The sequence below is a fragment of the Trichosurus vulpecula genome, chromosome 3 (genome assembly GCF_011100635.1).
Source record: "Trichosurus vulpecula isolate mTriVul1 chromosome 3, mTriVul1.pri, whole genome shotgun sequence".
NCBI lineage: Eukaryota > Metazoa > Chordata > Mammalia > Diprotodontia > Phalangeridae > Trichosurus > Trichosurus vulpecula.
The window spans coordinates 335004900-335028496 of NC_050575.1; the positions used below are offsets into that span (position 1 = coordinate 335004900).

At 37.1% G+C, this 23597-nt stretch overlaps 1 protein-coding gene across 4 annotated transcripts in view; it reads left to right on the forward strand.

Annotated features, from left to right (window-relative positions):
* RTN4 (reticulon 4) overlaps nucleotides 1-23597 on the forward strand; it is a 157560-nt gene that overhangs the window by 93630 nt on the left and 40333 nt on the right. For 3 of the 4 annotated variants that reach the window (XM_036748862.1, XM_036748864.1, XM_036748861.1), the window contains 2 exons: nucleotides 3060-3116; nucleotides 3836-6283. The exons of the other annotated variant lie outside the window; for it this stretch is intronic. In XM_036748862.1, coding sequence (XP_036604757.1) covers nucleotides 3101-3116; nucleotides 3836-6283 — 2464 coding nt within the window. In that variant the 5' untranslated portion in view covers nucleotides 3060-3100. The remainder of the gene's footprint in view (nucleotides 1-3059; nucleotides 3117-3835; nucleotides 6284-23597) is intronic. 4 annotated transcript variants of the gene reach the window in all.

The following is a 23597-nucleotide window of genomic DNA, read 5'->3' on the forward strand; positions in this document are numbered from 1 at the left end:
AGGGCTGTGCAAGGTCACCAGCCTCACTTTCTCCTCAAGGGCCATCTGGGTCCAGTGGCCTGTTATTCACCAGGACGACTGGAGATGGCCCAGGATGCACTGGGAGACCCTGGCCCTTTTAGGCTAAGGTCTTTTCAGGTTCTTACTTTGAGTGAGGTAACACCCATTCAATGAATAGGCCTCTTTAAGTGAATCAAGGGATGGCCCCTTTAATGAAAACTCAAAAAAAAAAATCAAACTGGGAGGGGAAGACCCTAGGGTTCCTGACCAAAAGAGAAACAGTTACTAATTACGTTAACTCTGTGCTAGGAAGGCAGGGACCTATTGTCCAATCTATGAGCCCCAGAGTGAATTGGGTTTAAGGCTTGGTTTTTGAGAAAGAAATCTAGCCAGTAAACCCCAAGTTAAGGAGGTAGCCTTCAGCCGTCGAAATGTACCTTACATGGAGCAGAGGAGGGAGAGGGAGAGGCTACTTAAGTCTTTCAAAGCATTAATTAAATCCAAGGGGGGAACTTGGTTTTGAATGTATTGTGTTTGAGGTTAGTAAAGTCTTTCAAAAGTTATTATGCAAGCAGTTGGAAGTACTAGTTTCTGACTTGAGACTAGGATAAGGACTGGAGATAGAGATTTTGTAGTCATTTGTATAGAAGGTAAAGTTGAAACTGAATGCTTTGACATTGCCAAGGGAGAGAATGTGAAGAGGGAATACTAAATATTATGCCTTTGTGAAAACCTACTTTTTTTTCCCTCTGTGGTCTATTTTGATAGCTATAAAAGAAAAGTAAGTCTTAAGTGACATTCTTTTGGTATTGTATTTGGTTTCTTTAGACCTAAATTTAAAGGCTTTTGTTTCCTTTTTGATTGCATACTAACCAAGGCATATTGAAATATGTTTCATTTATAGCTCCTATCATGACTTTCAAATGCTATTATAGCATAATTGCCTTTTTAATATTTTCCATTTGTTAAGGCCATCTGGTCCAAGTAGTATATGTTATGAAATTAATAAAGCTGGTTAGTCCCTCAGTCCACTATTTAAGTTTGAACTTTAGGGGTGGAGATACTGGGGAGGAAAAGGGAATAAGATGTAGAAGTTGATAATGTCAAAAGATTGACTGCAGTTGATGTAGACATGTATATTAGCTTTTTTGGATGGTGTGTTGGGATGGGTGGAATTTCTGTTCTTGATCAGTGACTACTGCAAGAGCTTCAGAGTATTACTGTAGCTCTTGGAGATCTAGAGGGTGTTACTTTTTCAGGGTTTTCTGACAGCTTTTGGAAATCCACTACTTGTGTCCCAGATAACTTGTATTTAAATTCTAGCATTGGTTGCATTTAAGAGTGAAAATTTATTTGGATAATAGAAAATTCATTTTCTATAGAGTAACGTGGCTTTTGCTATCAGTACTTTAATAAAGCTGCCTTTAAACATATTCTATAATTCAAATTTTTGACAGATAAATTTCCCCATCCTCTTTCTGAATTATTTTATTATATTTCATTCTAATAATGAGGAGAAATTGATAAATACGCAACTGCCTTAAGAATTTGTTAGGAACCCACAGCTCTCTGCTATTACAAGTTACTGTATGTAGTACCAAACTGACTAATGTTACATCAAAAAGATTGACCCTACTTAGTATTATTTTGTTATTTGGCTCAGTTATTCAACTTCCAAATCTCAGTTTTAGCTAATGAGGCAAAAGAAATATTTTGACAACATAAAGAATTGGATTAGACCTGTGGCTCATCCCACTTGTTATAGCATCTGATGATCATACTAAGGGGCATATTATGGTTAGGAACAGCTTATTCCCTCACACTTAAAAGATGAAGATAAATACCCAGATTTAAAAAATGAAAAAAATTGAATTAGCTAAAACTTCATGAAACAAATTAATTTAAAAATCATTCCCAATATAGTGAGTACAGTACTTTATTAACTGAAAATGTTATACAAGTGAACAGGTAGTATTTTATTGTAATTTGTGGTCAGTCGTTACTAGCAATTTAAGTCTGTTGTGTTAAATGGTACTTCATTTTTTTTTTGTCCCAGATTTCTTCTTCCAGAATCAAGAGGCACCTCTAGTTTTCTGACATGCACCTGGTCATTGTAGGTGCTTAATAAATGCTTGTATATTGTTTGGAGAACAAATATATATTTACTCCACTCACATCCTCCATAATTTTATAGATTTTCTTCATATCCTTATTCAGTCTCAGTCTTTACAGATTTGAGTCTCATGTTTTTTAACATTTCGTTTAGGGCAATTCTTTTATCTCCTTAGCCATTTTGGTTGGCTACTTTTAGGGGCAGCTAGGTGCCTCAGTGGATATGGAGTGCTGGACCGGGGGTCAGGAAAGATTCATCTAAGTTCAAATCTGGCCTGGGACACTAGCTGTGTGACCCTGGGCAAGTCATTTAACCCTGTTTGCCTCAGTTTCCTTGTCTGTAAAATGATCTGGAGAGGGAAATAGCAAACCACTCCAGTATCTTTGCCAATCCCAAATGGGGTCACAAAGAGCCTGACATGACTGAAAAAAATAAGTGAATAAGAACTTTCAGAGAGCTTTTAATAAATTCTCTTTTACCATTATTGACTGCATCTTTACAAAGTAGTACTCCAGGTATTAGGCACATGGTATCATGGATATCAGAAATTACATAGGTATCATAATTAATTGAGAAGAGCAATGTCTTACCTTAAAATGTTGATATTTCAGTTTATAAAAGTTCTTTAATCTACACTTAAATACATATTTAAAAAAACATTTTAAAACACTTGACACTGCCTCTTTGAAGATATGGATACTTTGCATAAAATTTCAGTAAATTTAACTTATAATGAACGTATAGCTATATTTAAGTTCTAGGTTTAATGTGAATTCATAGACTTTTTTTCTGGGTTTTTAGTCTTGACTTTTTCTGTGTGGATGTTTGTCACAGTCTTGTGCTATTTCATTATGAATCATATACTTGCTTGCTTTCTCTTGCTCCCAATCTCCTTCCAACTATCTATCTTTATTTCTGCTGAGGTTATATTGTATTTGTTTTTCAGATGAGACCCTTTTTGCTCTTCCTGCTTCATCTGAGCCTGTGATGCACTCCTCTGCAGGCAAGTTCTTTCTGCTAGCCTTGTGTCCTAAGTATATTCTGTCCTTTGAATCTTTCACCTCATTAACCCTTTACAGAATAGTTTGCATTTACTAAAATTTAGCATGGGTCCAAGAATATTTATAATATGTCAGACTGTAAACTTGTAGTTTATACACTCAGGCTTCTTAGATGGCAGATGTAAGAGGAAACGGGCAGATTAAAGGGTAGTTGTATGGAATTCTTGGACCTTTGGTTTACACATTAACAATTAATTTTTTCCAAATAGATGTATTTGCTGACACATGAAACACTTTAATTATTGCATTAACTTCCTTAATTCTATTTGTAAATGAATACTAGGATTAGATCATTTAGTTTTCCAGTTGCTTTTTTGTCCCCTATACTGCCAATCCAAAACTCTTTTCTAAAACTCGTTAAAAGTAATTTTCCTTACTTGTTAACACTTAAGCTCTTTTCTAATCTTTATTTCTATCTTTGCATTGCATGGAATTTCTTCTGTAGCCAAGTATATAACTTCTTGGTTGCTGGGCAGTAGCTTTAATTCAGTCAATAACTATTAGTTTCTAACTCATTTAATTAATGTGCTTTTTATACTATGCCATTTTAGCTAATTATAGATAACTTTTTACTAATACTATTTTGAATCTGTCATAAAGTTTGCATTAACTTTTAAGAACACTTGCATTCTCTAACTTTCCTTTCTGTCCATGGTCACAGAAAAAGTTAAGAACTTGAAGGAGCAGCCAGGTAACACTATATCGGCTGGTCAAGAGGATCTTACATCTGTACTTCTTGAAACTGCTGCTTCTCTTCCTTCTCTGTCTCCTCTCTCAGCTGCTCCTTTTAAAGAACATGAATCTTTTGGTAACTTTCCAGCTGTATTATCCACAGAAGAAACAGACAAAACCACAAATGAAGTTTCTAAAGAATCCACAGAGAAAGAAAAAAATACATTTATAGATAGAGACTTAAGAGGGTTTTCAGAGTTAAAATATTCAGAAATGGGATCTTCATTTGAGGGGATGCAAAAAGCAGAATTAACCTTCAAAGAAATTGCTCCAGAAGAAATATTAATGAGGAAACAAGATAAACAAGAGAATTTAGTCAGTGAGACCCTCAGCCAGTGCCAACAACAGTTGCCAATAGCTCTCATTAAATCAGAAGAAAAGGACAAAGTTACATTTTCTGAAAAAACAAAATATGATAAGGACAGCATTAGTGAAAGGGAAATCACAGTACCTTTCAAAGAAGATGCTCCTCTAAGGGAAGAATATGTAGACTTCAAACCATTTGAGCAAGTGTGGAAAGCAAAAGATACTTACAGTGAAGAGAGTAAGATAGAAGGTGTTCGAGGTGATTTAGATAGCAAGTTGGAGAGTATTGTGGATGAGAAATATGTTGCAGATAGCCTTAGGAAAAAGAATCATGACAAAGACAGTGAAAGCAGTAATGAAGATACTTCTTTTCCCAGTACACCAGAAGCTATAAAAGATGTTTCACAAGCATATGCTTCTTTTGAACCTGATGCAGTAACTGAAACTCATACAAAAAAAGATTTCCCTGTCTTAGAAGATCAAACTTCTGAAAATAAGACAGATGAAAAAAAAATTGCAGAAAAGCAAGCCCAAATTGTGACAGAAAACAATAGTAGTATCAAAGCAACAAACCCTTTTATTGTGTCAGCACAGGATCGTGACAGAGACTATGTCTCAACAGATAGTTTATCAAAGATACCTGTAGAAGTTGGAGCAAGCATGCCAGAAGGTCTTACTCCAGATTTAGTGCAAGAAGCATATGAAAGCAAAATTAGTGATGCTACTTCTACAAAACTGGCTTATGAAACAAAAATGGATTTGGTTCAGACATCTGAATCTTTACAGGAGTCTCTACATTCTGCAGCCCAGCTTTGCCCTTCATTTGAAGAATCTGAAGCTACTCCTTCACCGGTTTTGCCTGACATTGTTATGGAAGCCCCACTAAATTCTGTAACTCCTGGTGCTGGTGCTTCGGCTGTGCAGCTCAGTTCATCACCATTAGAGGCTTTTACACCTGTTAATTACGAAAGTCTAAAACTTGAGTCGGAAAACCCCCCACCATATGAAGATACCATGAAAACGCCCTCAAAAGAGGTACCGGAAATAAAAGAAGAAAAGAAGGCACCTGAATGTATTAGTCCAATTGTTGAAGAAACAGAAGCATCTTATATTTCTATTGCATGTGATTTAATTAAAGAAACAAAACTTTCCACCGAAACTGCTTCCCCAGACTTTACTGATTATTCAGAGATGGCAGTAAAAGAGAATGTTTCACAGCCTATGCCTGACCTCTCTGATTTGGTGGAAGACTCTTCACCTGAATCTGAACCAGTTGATTTATTCAGTGATGACTCAATACCAGAAGTTCCTCAAAAGGAAGATGAAGCTGTGCTGCTTGAAAGAGAAAATTTAATTGAAACTTCACTGTCATCAGTAATAGAGCACGAAAGTAAGGAAAAGCTCAATGCATCACCTGCTACCATGGGAAAGCCATATTTGGAATCTTTTCAGCCAATTCTGGACACCTCAAAAGCGGCCACTGCTCTGTCATCTGAAGTTACTTTCACAGTCGTGAACAAGGAGAAAATTCCTTTACAGATGGAGGAACTGAATACTGCAGTTTATTCAGATGAAGACTTATTTGTTTCTAAGGAACCAAAAATAAGAGAAGCTGAACTCTTTGCTGATTCTTCTCCAATTCAGATCGTAGAAGATTTCTCTGTAACAGTCAGCTCGAAAACTGTTCCTCCTGCTAAATTGGCTAGAGAATTCGCTAATATAGAAGTATCACTGAAGGGTGAACATGGTAATGTCCAAGAAATAGTGAGCTCATCACTTTGCTCAGAATTGCCCCATGACCTTTCTCTCAAGAACGTACCCACTAAAGTTGAAGAAAACATTGATGTTTTACACAAAGCTCCAGATGGAGTCTCCCAAGACATTCCAGCTGTGTCCAAGGGACTGTCGTTGCCTGCAGATGTTTCTGCTTTGCCAAGTAATGCAGAGATAGTCAGTATAGTAAAGCCCAAGGTTATCTTGAAAGAAGCCGAGGAAAAAAAGCCTTTTGTTACAGAAAAAGAGAAGAGATCACCATCTGCTTTATTCTCAGCAGAGCTGAGTAAGGCTTCAGGTAATCTTGTGACACTTTGTACTTACTAAACAGCACTTTTCTCAACTGGCATGTTATGAATTTCCATTTTACATTTCACTGCATTCTATCTAATATATTGTATTTATTATGATGCTTCCTTGGAACCCTGATATGAATCCTTAATCTTCTCTCTCCAACCCTTCTCCTCCTCCCCACCCTGTTCTGGTACTTCACAAGTTATTAGGTTAACACTTACAGACTCAATACATAGATTATCTGGTTAAAGCAGACTTTATTGGTTAGCCCATAGTATGGGCTAATTTTTAGACCCAGCTATTTAGTTCTGTTATAATAGAGATTAATGCCTTATTTTTAAAGGAAGAAATCTCAATTTACAATATTTTAAGTTACTTAGAATATGTATAAGTAAGTATTTATTAAATGCCTACTATGTAACAGCAACTATTTTAGGCACTGAGGATCTCAGTACAAAGACTGAAATAACACAATCTCACAATGATCTTACTTTCTAATGAGGGAGGCAACAAGTAAATAAATGCAAAGATACACAAAGTATTTAAGTACAAGATAGTTTAAGAAGGGAGGTCGTTAGAAACTTCCAGGATCAGGAAAGGCTTCATTCAGAAGGTGGTGCCTGAGTTGCATCTTGGAGGAAGAGAGAGTGACCAAGTGAGATGGAGGTAAGAAGAAAGTGCATTCCAGGCTTGAACAATGGCCATTGCAAAGCTGGGGATGGAGTGTCGTGAACGAGTAATAGAGAGAAGGCCAGTGTGAGTGGATCACAGAATATGGAAGAGGGGTTAATACTCATTGAACCTGGAATGATAGGTTGGGACCATGTTATTTAGGGCTTTAAAAGCTAAACAAAGTTTATTCTTTATCCTAGAGGCAATAGGAAGCCACTGGAGTTGGTTGAGATGGGAGTTACATAGTCAGATCTTTGCTTAAGTAAACTTATTTTGCAGTAGGATATACGATATGTACTAGAGAGGGGAGAAACTTGAGACAGGGAAACCAATCAGGATGTTGTTGCAATAATCTCAATGAGGGAATAATAGGGGCTTGACCTAAGGTGGGAGCTGTGTGAATGGAGAGAACGGGTTAGAGGCAAGAGATGTGGGGAAGGTAGAAATGGCAAGATTTGGCAACTGATTGAACATGTGGGGTGAGGGAGAAGGAGGAGTCTAAGATAATACCAAGATTATGAACCTGAGACATCAGGGTTTAGGGCAAAAGATAGTTTGGTTTTAGCTAAACTTAACATATCTCTGGGACATCCAGTTTGGTGTCCAATAGGCTATTAGTGACGATGGGACTGAGGCTCCAGGAGACACTGGGCATGAATATATAGATCTGGAAGTTAATCTATGTAAAAATGACATGTGAAATGATGCTTTTACCAAGAGAGGATGTGGAGCAGGAGTTCTTAAAGAAACCTTTAGATCCCTTTGTCAGTGTTGTATTTTTACAGAATGGTTTTACATGCATAAAATAAGATTACAAAGGAAACCATTTATATTAAAGTAGTTATCAAAATGTTAAATGAATTCATGGATCCCCTGAAATCTGTCAGTGGATCTTTAGGGAGGTAGACCTCAGATTTTGAGCCCCTCGTGTAGAGGGAGAAGAGGGCCTAGGACAGAACCTTAAAGAACACCCCCAGTTAGGTGTGATAACCATCTATTCTCTACTTGTTATCCTGATTTAATGTCTGTCATCATAAAGCAAGATAACTACCTTTTTAGTCAGCCGATAAGTATTTATCTACTGACCTGCTATGTGCCAGGCACTATAGTAAGCACCAGGATACAAAGAAAGGTACAAAGGCAGTCCCCGCTCTCAGGTAGCAGGGACTCTCATAGTCCAATGAGAGAGGCAATATGAAAAGAACTTATTTACAAGTCAGATACATGCAGGATAAATTGAAAATCAACAGAAGAAGGCACTAGCATTAAGTGAGATAGGCTTCTTGTAGAAGAGATGATTTTAGCTGGAACTTGAAGGAAGCCAGGCGGTAAAGATGAGGAGGGAGGGTGTTCCATGTGTGGGATTAGGCAATGGAAGTGCCTAGAGTTTGGAGATGCACTGTCTTATAGGAGGAACAATAAAAGGAGGCCAGTGTCACTGGATTACACACAAAACTGGAAAGGTAGGAGGGGGCCAGGTTGTGCAGGGCATCAAATGCCATTTGGGAATTTTACATTTGATCCTGGAAATTATAGGGAACTAGTGGAGTTTATGGAGTGGGGGGTCAGGGGATGGGGTAGTGGTGGTGGTAGTGACACAGTCAGATCTTTTAGGAAGATTAATTTGACAGCTGAGTGGAGTGTAGTCTGAAGTAAGAGAGACTTGGGACTAGAAGACCAACTCTCAGGTTATTGCAGTAGACTATGAATAAGGTGATGAATGCCTGTACTTGGGCACTGGTAGTGTCAGAAGAGAGAAGGGGGTGTATTTGAGAGCTGTTACAAAGGTAAAATTGACAAGACTTGGCAACACATTGAATATGGAGAATGAGAGAGAGGCATTGAGGATGACATCTAGATGACATCCTGGATGACTGGAAGGATCTTGGTGCCCTTAGCAGTAATAGAAAAGTTTGGAAAGGGAGAGGGTTTGGGCAGAGGAAGAGGGGAAAGATGAGTCCAGTTTTGGATATGTTGAATTTAAGATGTCTATGGGACATGTGTAATAGGTAGTTGGAGATTAGGAGAGAGGGGAGGGCTGCATAAGTAGATCTGAGAATGATCATTGAAACCATGGCAGCTGATGAGATCTTGGAGAAGAGAAGAGGACCCAGGATAGAACCTGGGGGACACCTACTTTTAGCAGGCATGGCCTAGATGAAGGTCCAGCAGAGGAAACAGAGAAGGAAGTGCTTAAATAGATAGGAAGAGAAGCAAGATTAAAAAAGGCAAGACAATGTCAGGGAGAAGAAGGTGACCAACAATGTCAGAGGCTGTAGAGAGATTAAGAAAGATGAGTACAAAAGAACAGACCATTATATTTGGAAATTAAGAGATCATTTATAACTTTGGGGAGAGCAATTTTGGTTGAATGTTATCTGCCTGGAAATCAGACTGAAGAAACTTAAAAAAAGAGTTAGAGGAAATGCTGATTATAGATGTCCTCAAGGAGTTTAGACACAAAAGGGATAAGGGATGTGGCTTCTTGTTGTTTGGGATAGACCGATTAAGAGGGAGGGTTTTTAGTGGATAGGGGAGACTAGGGCTTCTTTGTAGGCAGTAAGGAAGTAGCCAGGAGTCAAGAAGGGATTAGAAATTTAGGTACTCCATGTGGAAAAGCTTTGGAATTCGTTATTTTTTTTTTCCAGAGAATGTGATACTTTTGATGTTTTGTAGTTTTAGAAATGTTTTTGAAATCTCATGTGTATCCTCCAACTTTGTAAATAAGAAGCTACCTTTTTTATCCTTTGGGGAAAAAAGTAAATGAGAGGGTGGGGATGATGGAGGGAGCAGTCTGTTGGGAATGGAATAAGCTTGTGCATGTATCCTTGTTAAGAAGGGTCACCTCTTCCTCTACAGAGGAGATAATGACAGAAAAAAGACTACCAGATATATTTAACTTCATGATACAGTGAAAAGAGCACTAAATTTGGAGTTAGCGAATGATTTTTGAATCCTAGCTTGTGTGACCTTGGGCAAGTCACTTCCTTTCTCCAGGCATCGGTTTCCTTATGTGCAAAGTCAAGTTAAAATGATTTCTAAGATCTCTGCTAACTCTAAAATGAACTCTCATTGTCTTATGGGTGTGTTACGACTAAAGATAGAAATCAACTTATTAAACAAGAAAAAATAGTGTTGAACATTACAGAAAAGTTCTCCATAAAGGGACTATTCATTAAGGCAGATTCTATTTCTTTTTTCAAAATTGGTTAGCTGACTTTCATTATAACAGTATTAATGAGATTAAGGAAGGAAGGAGACAAGTGTTTATGTTCCTACTGTGTTCCAGGCACTACACTAAGTGCTTTATAAACATTACCTCACTTGATCCTCACAACTGTCCTGTAAGGTAGGTGCTGTTATTATGCCCCATTTTACAGATGAGCAAACTGAAGCAGACAGAGGCTAAGTAAATAGTTAGGCTCACACCACTAGGAAGTGTCAATCAGATAGGAAATCAGATCTTACTGACTGCAGGCCCAGTGCTCTGTCCTCTGAGTCCCTGAACTATGTGAAGATTAAGATCACTGAATCCAGTCTCTATTAGAGCAACTGACTGTTGCTTTGTTTTAAGACTGAAGATTATATCTTGTTGAAAGATTTTATTTTGGAATTAGAGGACCTGGATCCTGGTCTTCTCTCTGCACATTATCCCTGGATGGCCTTGGATAAGTCACCTCTCTGAGCCTCAGATTTTTCATCTGTAAAATGAGACACTTTTACTAGATGTTTTACTGTACCCTGTGAGCTTATTGTATAGAATTATTCCCTTCCCCCACATGCACTCCCTTGTGTGCTCTCTCTCTCTCTAAATCTCAATCTCTTTCTCTCTCACTCACTATTGCTCACTCTCTCTCTCTCAGCATTGTTAACCCCAGTTAAATGTTATTCTTGAAATCTCCTGCCCCCTTGTCCTTGTCTTCTCCAACCGCAGTCCTGAATTACTTTTTAACAGCTTTGCCCTCCTTCCCCCTTCCTTCTACTTGCTTGCTACTGAATGGTGCTGTCAGAAGTCAGGTAACTGTTGACCAGGAACACTGCTGTGCTTAAATCAAGGATTCACAGATTCCTGTGGATAGATTTAAGTGGGCCTGTAAACTTGCATAGGAAAAAAATTACATCTTTGTGGTCCTCTAACCGAAATTTGACATTTCCTTCATTTATGGATGTAGGCAACAAATATTTTTCTGAGACGAGGTCCATGGGCTTTACCAGACTGACAGATGGGTCAGTGACACAAAGCTATGAACCTCTGACTTAAATAGTCCTACTTTTAGGACATAGAATAATTCATGTTTCTCTGGATGTTCCTTCTGAGCTTTCAGCTCTTGTTGACAATGGTAACTGTTTGTGTGGGGTAATTATATGGAGGAAAAACCACATTCTTAGCCCAGAACTCAAGCTTAAGGAATTTTTATGATGTTTGAGGGAAGCAGGTACTCGTTCCCATTATAACCTAGAAGTCAGCTTTATTAGACGTTGTCAGTCCCCATATAGAAATTTCGAAGTAGAGTTTGGGTAAGTCTTAAGTGTAATAACAGGAAATTTGCAGGCATGACAATTCATTTCCATGCTCTTTGGGAAATTGTAGGGGATTGGTGGTTCGTTGTAAAAGGGAGATTCAGGATTTGGGGAATTGATGCCAAGTTTTCAAAGTACTACCGAAGAAAAATGAATCGCTAAGGAGGATCTACAATTACTAGCTTGTGTAATATATAAATGGTGTCCTCCTGCCTGGTATTCCTGCATTGACTGTCTTCTACCTTCCTCACTGAAAGTTTCCTTTGGTAGTACACATCTTTAGTTTTTTAATGCCATTCTTAGTATATGAAAGTGAGCCTATGTATTAGGTAATATCAGCAAGACATCTACATGTAGAAAAAGCTAAATTAATTGGTCATGTTAAGATTGAACTCAGTAACCTGTCCTAATCAGCTAACAAATTACATAAAATAAAATTTGCTTGAATGGAAACTCCTTTAAAGGAGAACTTTTCTGTAGTATTCAACTCTAATTTTAAAATTTTTGTTAAAAAAAGATAAAGTAATATAACCTGTCTATTGGACTTTATAATTTATTCTCATTTTCTATACTTGTTAATTGGCAGTTTTTATTGTAGTGCACTGTAGTTGGGGAACAAGCTCTTCTCTCGGGTTCCCTTGTTTTTTCCCAGGCCCTCATGTCTTACGGTTCTTGAACACTGTACCAGCAGAACTCAGCTCTGGCAGGGTCAGCCAACTTGGACAAACTTCAAGGACAGTCCCCATGACAGGCTGTACCTGCTGTTCAAGGACCAGCCTAAGTGCAGGGAGACTCTTCACTAGAAAGTGAGCCACTAGGTGATGAATTCTTTAGCCATGGAGACTTTAAAAAATATGCAGTGTAGTGGCCATTAGTTCTTGGCAGCTTCACCAAATTTCCATACGGATTGTCATGTGTGGTGGTGGTGGGGGTGGGGGTGGGGGTGGGGGTGGAGGTGGGGGAGGTGGCGCAAAAGGTGTAAAGAATAAGTTTCTTGATGTTATGCAAACATCAGTTTAACGGTTGGTCCTCTAACATGCAATCTTTGTCCATCTACCAGTGCTTTTAGTACTTTACTAGAGGAATCACATATGTATCAACCTCTCTGATGTCGGAAATTTAAAGAAAAAACAGTAGTTGTAGTAAATGGAACAGTGATTCATAAACTCATGGTGAAGTGAATAAAGGAATTGTTGGAGTTAGTTTCAATGTTTGCTAAAAGGCAGCAGGAAATAGCATTTGGTGGGATACTTGGTCATCTTGCCTGGTAGTGTTTCTGATGAGCTTAAGCCAGTGTACCTCCCTGAAGATAGGCTTCATTGTGACTTCATTTGCAAAGGATGAAGTAAAGAAAAGTGAAGAACTTGACAGGGCCTTCCTATTGAATCATCATCTACCTTGATACTTAATGGTTTAATGCAAAGGTGGCCACAGGGGAAGAGAGCAAAACAGTTTGGAAATTACTTTGGAGTTAAGAAATGAAAGCATACAAAGGAATCACCTGTCTGTTGGCTCATAATTTGGAATCACTTGTCTGCGATCACCTGTCTTTTCTCGTGCCTGACAAGTACTGGTTAGAATGAAGGTCAAAAATCAGTTATCGAAGGAGGAGAAAGGATAAGTAATAGCATCCATTATGTATAGTGTTAGAAAGTGTGCAAAGTGCTTTAGATTATTTCATTTGATGGAACTATCCTGTGAAGTGAGTACTATTGGTAGTGTCCCCATTTTATAGATTAGAACACTGAGTAAGTAGCAGAGGCAGAATTCACACTAGACTTAACAGATTCCTATTCCTGTGTTCTTTCTGGTACACCTTAAGGGTAGGATAATGCTGCTTATTTCAGTAGCTCTGACTTCCTCTGTTTAAACAAACTATTGGCTTTGAGCATTATAATTTGTTAGAGAAGCATAAAATCATGTAAAATAGCCATGATGAGGAGACCAAAAGAAGTACAGAAATTGTCTTGCACGACAAATTCTTTATTTCCTTGCCAAATGGAAAAATATGGGCAACAAATTAGTTTAGAGTGTAGGTTATTCAGAAAAACGTGGAGGAGGAGAACTGAAGATTACAAGCAGTATTGCCTCATTAAGAGGGTAATCAGAGGATACAATAACAAACAGAAAACTTTGTGGGAGATCCCACCTCTTCTAGCCTGATCATCTTGATCATTTATAGAGAGAACTGGAAAAAGAACAGATTTTAAAATGAAATAGATTGCAGTATATTCTCATTATTGGTAATAGTCAATCGACCACCTTTAGATTCCATTGTTGAATGTGTTGTTTGATGAACTTAATGGTACATTGGAATGAATATTGGCCCCTCTCTTAATGAGAGGAAGGGGCCTAGGTTCAGATCCCTCCCCTGATGCTAACTACCTGTGTGACCTTGGGCAAATTTCTTTACTCTCCTGGGCCTCAGTTTCTTCATCTGTAAAATTAGGGTGTTGGACTGAGTGGCCTCTGACTTCCCTTTGAACTCTAAATATAGGAATGTATGAACTTAAGAAGATGAAATTGAGAATAGTGACTATACCTGCCTGATACATAAAAAGATACAATGCATACCAGAAGTGGGAGAATTTTAAAGGTATTCAGTTTTAAAGTTGTCTCCAAGGGGAAAGATTTTGGAAAAAAGACTGGGAAAAGATCACAAATGATATTACTTTAAAAAGGCAACGGTTGACATTGTGTTGTGGAAGAGTTAGGGATTTGGAGTCTGGGCTAAATGTATACCTGCCTCTCGGCATGGCATTCCTGAACCTGACCGGTTACTTCACTTTCCTGGATCTTAGTTTTCTCATCTGTAATGAAAAACTTGGCCTAAGTGGTGGGGATGGTTTGGTGTATAGAAGCTCTTAATCCATACATAAAGATCCCTGCAGGTCACCTATAGACTTAGTTTTAAAATGTAATATCTATAGTTTATTGTATTTTTATTTATTTTGTAACTGTCTCCCAATTCCATTTTAATCTGGTTCTGCTTCACTGGGGGAATGTTGGAGGCAATGATTTGACACCTAGCCTTGGTGTCCTCTAAGGTTTCTTCTAGCTAAAAGTCTGACACAGCACCATCTATCCAAACCATGAAGATTTTGATATACGATCTGTATTCACTAAACATTTGCTGCTAGATTGGTGTGCTGCTAATGCACTAGAAAAGGTTTTAATTTTATAATTCTGAGACGACAGAAGCAGTATGGGATGGAGAGCTAAATAGAGTCAAGAAGACCTGGCTTAAAGCACTTGTGTTGTTGAATCGCTTCAGTCGGATCTGACTCTTTGTGACCTCATTTATGCTTTCCTTTGCAAGGATATTGGAGAGGTTTGTCATTCCCTACTCCATCTCATTTTATGAGGAAACTGAGACAACCAGGGTTAAGTTACTTGCCCAGGGTCACCAGCTAGTAAGTAATTGTCTGAGGCCAGCCTTGAACTCGAAGGTGAGTCTTTCTGACTCCAGGCCTGTTACTCTATCCATTGTGCCACCTAGCTGCTGGTTCAAGTGGCAAATACTGTCCTTTTGACTCTAGGACAAGCCACTTAATCCAGTGCCCCAGACGCAACTCTCTGGTAATAAACTGCAAAACAGTTTCCTATCTAATTTGATATAGGGAATTGCCTTATTTGAAATTCCCAGCTTAGATAAAAATCATTGGTTATAGCCCTTCCAGCATTTTTATCTGTTTTCAGAGATGTTTTAATATGCATTTCTTACTATTAGTGTTTAAAAGTATGTTAGTAATTATTTTTTTAAAAATTAGTTTACTTTTAGTTTTCAACATTCACTTCCATAAGCTTTTGAGTTTAAAATTTTTTTTTTTTAATTTTATCCATCTTCCTCCCCAAGATGGTGTGCAATCTGATATAGGCTCTACATATACATTCTTACTGAACATATATTCACATTAGTCATGTTGTAAAGAAGAGTTAGAACGAATGGGAGGAAGAGGAACCATGAGGAAGAAAAAAAGAGAACAAATAGTATGCTTTGATCTGCATTCAGACTCCATAGTTCTTTCTCTGGATGTGGATAGCTTTTTCCCTCATGAGCCTCTTGGAGTTGTCTTAGATCTTTGCATTGTACAATGTTCTCTCTTGGTTCTGCTTATTTCACTTAGCATCAGTTCATCTAAATCTTTCCAGGTTTTCCTGAAGTCTGCCTACTCATAATTTCTTATAGCACAATAGTATTCTATTACAATCATATGCCACAGCCTTATGTATACCATTCCCCAGTTGATTGGTGTCCCCTCAATTTCCAATTTTTTGCCACCACAAACAGAGCTGCTATAAATATTTTTGTGCATGTGGATCCTTTTCCCATTTTTATGATCTCTTTGGGATACAGCCCTAGAAGTGGTATTACTGGGTCAAAGAGTATGCACATTTTTATAGCCCTTTGGACATAGTTCCAAATTGCTCTCCAGAATGGTTGGATCAGTTCACAACTCCATCAACAATGCATTAGTGTTCCAATTTTCCCCACATCTCTTCCAGCATTTATAATTTTCCTGTTTTGTCGTGTTAGCTAATCTGATAGATGTGATGTAGTAATTCTTTTAAAAACAGTTCCTATCCTTTTTACCAATTTCTTTTTGAAAAATAGTTTGTAGCTATATTTATGTTAATTGCCCATGTGTCTCAGATATAATCATTTTTTAATGTTATTTGATGAAATATTTCTTCCTACATGAGTGTCTCTACTTAATTGACTTTGTGAAAGCGCTTAAATTTTATATCATCAGTTTTGACTCCCACTGTCTCTTGTTTGGCTAAGAATTCTCATATTCTGTTTTTAAAATATGGCCTTTTATTTCCTCAAGTCACATTTATTTTGAGCTTATTGTGGTTATATGGTATAAGATGTTAATCTCAAACCAAATTTCTGCCAAATTTTTTTGTCAGATAGGAAGTCTTTCCCCTATGTTCTTGAGTTTATCAAAGACTGGGCTATTGTTTTTGTAGGATCATAGATTTAGAATTGTAAAGGATGTTAAAAACCATTTAGTCCAACCACCTCATTTAAGAAATGAGGAAACTGAGTCCCGGAGAGTTCAGTGCTTTTTAGTTACTTTTTTTTTTTGTATTACCAGTACCAAATAATTTTCATGTTTACTGTTTCATAATATAGTTTGCAGTCTGGTAATGCTGTGTATGCTCTCTTAAATTTTGCTTTTTTATTTTTTGTTTTAATTTTCCTTAAGATTCTAGACCTTTGTTTCTTCAAATGAAATTATCTCTTTTGGTAATTTGATTGGTATAACAATAAATATATAAAATATTTAAGGTAGTATTTTCATCTTCTATTTCTGTGACTCAATCATGACCACTTAATCTTCCTAAATCATTTATTTCTATAATTAACTAACTTTATTTTTGTAAAGAATGGAAATTTCTTTGATTTTTCCTGTTTCTTGTTAATATTGACAACAGTGTCAACAAGAATTCTTAAGGGCTTTCTCTGTACCAGACTCTTGCTAAGCCCTGGAATAACAGTAGTTATAATTGGTAATATTCATATAATGCTTACCATGTGCCGGGTAACGTGCTATGCACTAGACAGTTATTGTCTTATTTGCCCATCACAATAACCCTGAGAGATGGGTGCTGTCATCATCCCATAGCTGAAAAAACTGAGGCAAACAGAGGTTAACTTACCGGGGACAGATCTTCTGACTCTTGGCCCACCATAAAATGTACCACCTAGTCATCTTTATGTACAAATATAAGCATATGGTACACAATATATATGCTCCTATATATAAATATAAAGCTAATTCCTGCCCTCAAGGAGCTTACATTCTAATTTCTCAAGACAGTAATAAAAGAAAGCTGAGGAAGGAGGAGGGAGGGAGGCTGAAAATACCTCCATTGTGCCCCTCCATGGTAGGGGGCAAGGTCCAGAGTTCAGCCTGCTGAGAAATGAAGACATGATTGGCCTGGGTACCCTCCTTAAATAGGGGTTCTGAAAGGAGCCATCCGTTCAGAGAGAGAGGCTGCATGAATCATTATCTAGGATGAAGAGGTTTGTAGGGCATAGCAGATAAGTCAGAAGTACAGACTTATGAGAAATGAAGGGCATAGTACTGCATAGGCATACTGGTGATTTGCGTAGGTTTATTTTGCATTTTAGGTATTGTAGCCATTACCTTACTTTCTTTGATTCAGTTTCTTATGTCATCTGCAAATAATAATATTGCCATCTCTTTGCTTATACAGGATATCACTAAGGTCTGTCACAGAAGTTTTAAATAGAGTAAGACTTTTGGGGCACCCTGTATTTATACCTTTAATTTTATCCTCTTATTGCTATAGTTAGAATATTTAGAACTATATCAAAGAATAGTGGCATAGAGGCCATTTTTACTTTACTCTTATTTTATTAGGGAAAGGTTTTATTTGTTTACATATATTAAAAAAGAGCTCACTCTTTGCATATGCTATTCACATTTTTAACATAAATGAGAACTATATTTTTCGGAGTATTGAAATAGTTGCATGATTTAGGAGAGGCAATGTAGTACGGGAGAAGGACTGGAGTCAGAAGACAGGGATTCATATCCTACCTCTTACACTACTGGTGTGTCCTTGTAAGCTAATTTTGTTGGGCCTCAGTTTCTAAAGGATTAAAAATGAGGAGCAGTTAGTTTAGCCTTTAAGTAACTTTCTACTTGTAGACTGAGTTGTGATTTATTTTTGTTGATTCTTTGCTGTTTATATGCTAATCCCCCGTATTAATCCAATTTAGTCATAATGAGTTATTTTCTAGATCTTTGTATCAATATTCATTAGTGAGATTGGCCTCTGTAGCTTTATCTTCTCTGATCTTGGGTTTGGGTGTTGAGACCATATTTGTTTCACAAAAGGAAGGAAACAAGCATTTATTAAGTACCTACTATATGCACAAAAGGAAGGAAAAAGCATTTATTAAGTACCTACTATATACTACTTAGCACTGTGCTAAGTGATTTACACAGTATTCCATATGATCCTCACAAAACCCTTGGAGTTACATGCTGTTTTATTATCCCCACTTTACAGATGAGAAAACTGAATCAGAATTTAAATGGGTCACATAGCTAATTTGCTCTGTTTTTTAAGAAGTCCTCTTTTTTTTGTACTTTTAAAAGTATTGTTAATTTATTTTGTCTTTGATCATATGCTCGCTCGATTGATCCTTTTTTCTATTTTCTTAATGCAAATTTTCAGAGATAAAATTTTCTTCTGAGGACCAAATGATTTAACTGTGTTTTATAAGTTTCATTATTATCATTCTCCTCAACCTACTTAGTCATTGCTCCTATGATTTGTTCTTTGGCTCATTCATTCAGGATGTCATTTTTAGCCTCCATTTAATATTGTATCTTTTATTCGTATTTCCTTTATTAAATTTTTTACTGTTTCATGGTTTATAGAAGTTGTTAATTTTGCTCTTTGTTTTGCCATTTGTTTGTAATTCTTTTATGGCCTTAGCACATGATCAGTTTCTGTAAAAGTGCCATGGGATGCTGGTAAATATGTATATTCTCTAATTTTTCAATATAGAGGTTACCATAGGTCCATCACATTGAGTTTTTGCAATATTCTGTTCATCTCTCTATTTTCTTTTTTATCTTTATGATTGATTTATTTGACTCTGAAAGAGGAATGTTAGTCTTTTACTGTTTTGTTACTGTCAATATCTTTTTGCAGTTTACTTGCTTTTAAAAAACAAATGACCTATTGTGCATTTGTTTCATTTAAATTTTTTTCATAGTCTATGGTGCCTCTGAGAATAACTTGATTTCCCTTTTGAATAGCTTTTATGATTGCCTTATCTGTGATTGCAGTGCTTCTTTTGTAATCACCAGAAACAGTTTTGGTCCATTCCCTCATTTTCACTCTTTACTATAAGATTCAGGGAAAGGTGTTGACCTGAAATGATAGAGTGAGATTGTTTATCAGAAGTTCCTGTAAGGGCAAGCAAAGTGGGACTTTTTGTCGTCTTTTGTTTTGGAGTGCTTGAGTCTTACCTTTGTTTGTAGGAAGGCCCACACCCTTTTGCTAGTTAGGTCGGTCTCTCTCTCTCTCTCTCTCTCTCTCTCTCTCTCTTACTCTCTCTCACTCTCTCTCTCTCTCTCTCTCTCTCTCTCTCTCTCTCTCACACACACACACACACACACACACACACACACACGAGTGTGTGTGTATCGATATATGTGTATATATTGATATATATTTATCTTGGTGTGTGTATACATATAGTATACATATACATATATACATGTGCATACACATGCACACACACATGTGTATATGTATATATGTGTATGTTTATTTTATGTGTGTGTGTGTGTTAGGTCTTAAGAGGTGTGAAGCCTTTGAAAGGTGTGAGCCCTGAAAAAGGGTCTATATAGGTAGAGGATAGCCATTGAACTCAGAATTGAGAATCAAGAACTCTCAGAACTGGAAGGAGAGGTTTTGCTTTGGGGCTCTCACCCACTGGAAGAGTGTCCTGTGATTTGCCCAGACGAGACTCAAGGTAACCATCACAGAGCTGCCATGCTGCTGCCCCCCGCCCCTCCCCTTGAAAAACCCAGATGTTGCTGCTTTCTCTGGTAACTGTTTATGTATTGCTTGGACAGACAGCTAGAAGACTGTCTTCTGATTTGTGTTACTTTGCTCTGTTTATATAATGTATGCTTACAATTTCTGTTTGTATTGCTCTGAAGTTCAGGGTACTGGCATTTCCCCCCGAACTAAATGAATGGTTTATGTATATTTAAATAAAGTAAGATTGTTACAGATTGCTTAAATTTGCTTTCCTTAGAAAAGCAGATTAAGAACGAGTGCTAGCAGCCCTGCTGTGTGCTGATGTTGATCTTTCACCTGCTCAGCAGCTGCTAGCAACGTTGTTGCAGTTCCTTATGCCAATGAAGTCATAATTCTGGTCAATATCCCTCTGTGTATATATGTTTTAAATATTTTTCTTGTTTGCAGAAAATTGTTAGTTTTAAAAAAACTATTCTTTTCAGGTGTTTAATCCATCCACATTCAGGGTTACAACCTATTAAATTTATCTATTACATTTTTTTTCTTCTTCCTTTCTTTTTTAAGGCAGGATTTAGGCTGTACATATTTTCTTTATACTGATCTGATCCTAGTTTTCTCATTATTTATCCTCCCTTAAGTACTCTGCCCAATCCTAATCTCAAATCTCCTATTTCTTCTCCTAGTTCTGATAAAAGTGCGGTACTTAATCATCCTTGTCTGTCCTCCTCCTGCATCACCCTTTTGCTTCATTTCACTGACAGCCATCTTTCTCTTATTTCTTATGCTGAGTGGCTTTTTCCTTGTGGTTAGTTCTTTCTGTTTTCTTTTTTATTTCATTGCAATTTTTGTTACTTGTCCTTTTTATTACTTATTTTGAGGGAGGGGGAGGACAGTTCCTGTCCTAGGTTACTTCCCTGTACTATCTTCCCAGGACCACCTACCTTTCCCTGATGCTCTTAAAAAAAAACAAAAAACTCCAAATCTTAACCATACCATTTAAATTTTTAGTTAACATTTTAAGAACAGATTAGGAAACTATGGTTGCATATGTTAAATTATATTGTGCTTTTTCAAATTGTTAGCTGGTCTAAAATGAAGAGAACTGCTTCTTTAATAAGAAGTTGGGTAGAAATATCTAAAAATAGGTAATTCAGCTATTGAAGATATTAAGTGATTTTTGTAGGGTTTAGAGCCAGGTCATGTGATAGCTTTAAATGCCAAACATTTAATCCTAGAGGCAAGAGAGAGTCACAGGAGTGAGTGACAGTCAGACTTGTGTTTTAGAAGTATTATTTTGGCAGCTCGGTGGAGAATAGATTGGAGAGGGGAGAGATTTGAACAAGGAGAGGAATTAGGCCATTGTAATTGTCCAGGGAGGTGATGAGTACCTAAATAAGCCTGAGCACATATAATAATATTTTACATGTTCAGTATGAGTTATTTCTGCTTATGCAATGTATGCATATGTTATATGTGTTTATGTGCTCTTGCTCTCTTTTCCCACAACCCCCACTCCCAGAGATCCAATGACCACATAGTAGCAAAATGGCATATTTTCTCCCAGTAGGTTAGAGTGAATGTCAGTGGTAACTGTTTCTCTTTGGAACAGCAATCCGGAGGGTCTTCTCCCAGCTTGATTTATTTTTTTCTAATTAAAGGGACCATCCCTTAATTCACTTCTTAAAGAGGCCTGTTCACTCAATGGGTGTTACCTCACTCTAAGTGAGAACCTGAAAAGACCTTAGCCTAGAAGGGCCAGGATCTCCCATTGCATCCTGGGCCATCTCCAGTCATCCTGATGAATATCTGGTCACTGGACCCGGATGGCTCTGGAGGAGAAAGTGAGGCTGGTGACCTTGCACACCCTCCCTCACTCAAATCAAAGTCAACTGCAAGTCATGTTATCATTTCCCTGATGCCATGGCCCTCTTCTGAAACAAAGGAACAAACACAAGCTGTGAGTACAGTAGGAATTGCATGAATTGAACGGTTTGTTGAGATGAAATGATATGTTGGAAAGCTTGACATTTATGTGACTTTTCCTACTGTAGCAACTGGCAGAAGCATCTTTTCCCCTATATATCTTTTTTTTACCTTTCCTCTGCTTATCCAGTCTGCACCATGCTCTTGTTCTATGGAACCAGTAGAAATACCAAAGTAAACTTCTGGAAAGTAGCCTCATGTCTTGCTCTGGAAGATAGGTTTTGGTGCCATCTAGTGTCTAAGGTAGAAAACCTCTTGTGAAATATAGTCAGACTAAATTAAAAAACTTTGCCCAACAAAGGCTGATATTTTTCTAAAAAAGAATATTTGACCCCTAGGATTTGGAACTAGAAATTACCTTCAAGGTCATCTAGGTCAATTCCTTTCATTTTACAATTGAGGACAGATAAACTTAAGTGACTTGGCTCCCAGGTAGTTAAGTACAGCAGTTGGGATTAGAATTGAGGCCTTTTGATTAAGATCTAGTTGCTATTTTCTCTGTATCGTCTTACTTATACTTTGCTGTATTTAGTAAATACTAACAAATAATATTTCTGAAATGTCTGATTTTTAAAATGTGAACAACGTGTATTTCAGACTGAATAATTGAAGTCGTTTTGTTTCATTATTTTGCATTCTTGTGAACTCCCTAAAACTATATACTTTAAAAATATGAAGTAAATAGTGCTTTTCATGAGAATATGTAATTTAAATATACTTAGAGGTTTGCTTTAGATTATATAGCACAGAGCTAATGTTAAATTGTTATTCTCTTAAATAGTACCTCTCTAATTTGGTAACTTGTAGCTAATGTTGATTCTTTGGTTTTATGTGAAGTTATTCATATGTTACAACTTGGTCAGATTTTATTTTATTATTAAATTGAACTATTAACTTGAACTAGAATACCTTTGGTTGAAATACTGTTTTTAAATGTATTACGTAAAACTATAGATTTAGAACTGGAAGTGGTCATCTAATGGCCCACCTTCTTTCACTCCAGTTTTACAAGTAAGGAAACCCAATCGCTGGGAGTAAGCAGCAGAACTAGGATTTAGATTTGCATCTCTAAATGCTTTATCATCTAGTTTTCCACTTTAACACTGCTTTCTCTCCATTCATTAGTCAAAGCTGAAGTTTTCTAATTCTGCCTATAGGGGGTGTTATATGACTGCATATAACATGAGGTTTTTTGGTTTTGTTTTTTTTTTAAGCTCTTAATAATAAGAACATAACAAATGAACGTATCTGTTTAGTTCCTTAAACACAGTCTGGAAGTGCATTTTTAAAATTTCTGTGAGGCAGTATGGCTTTTCTTTTTGATCCACATTTATGATGTCTTCATTTTAGGGAACCACTTCTTAAACTTCTTACAGGTATCTCAGGATACTTTTACACTTATTATTGAAATTATTGAAAACCCCTCTCCCCCAGCCAAGTAGACTTTGTATGTGTGGGTTATGGCTCTCGATAGTTACCATATTAGAAATTAAAACATTTTAGCATTATTATGAAAATGGTTTTAGTCTTGTGGACCCCTGAAGTGGCCTAGCTAGGAGACTAAAAGCTATGTGAATAGTTTTGTAAATAATGAATGATCG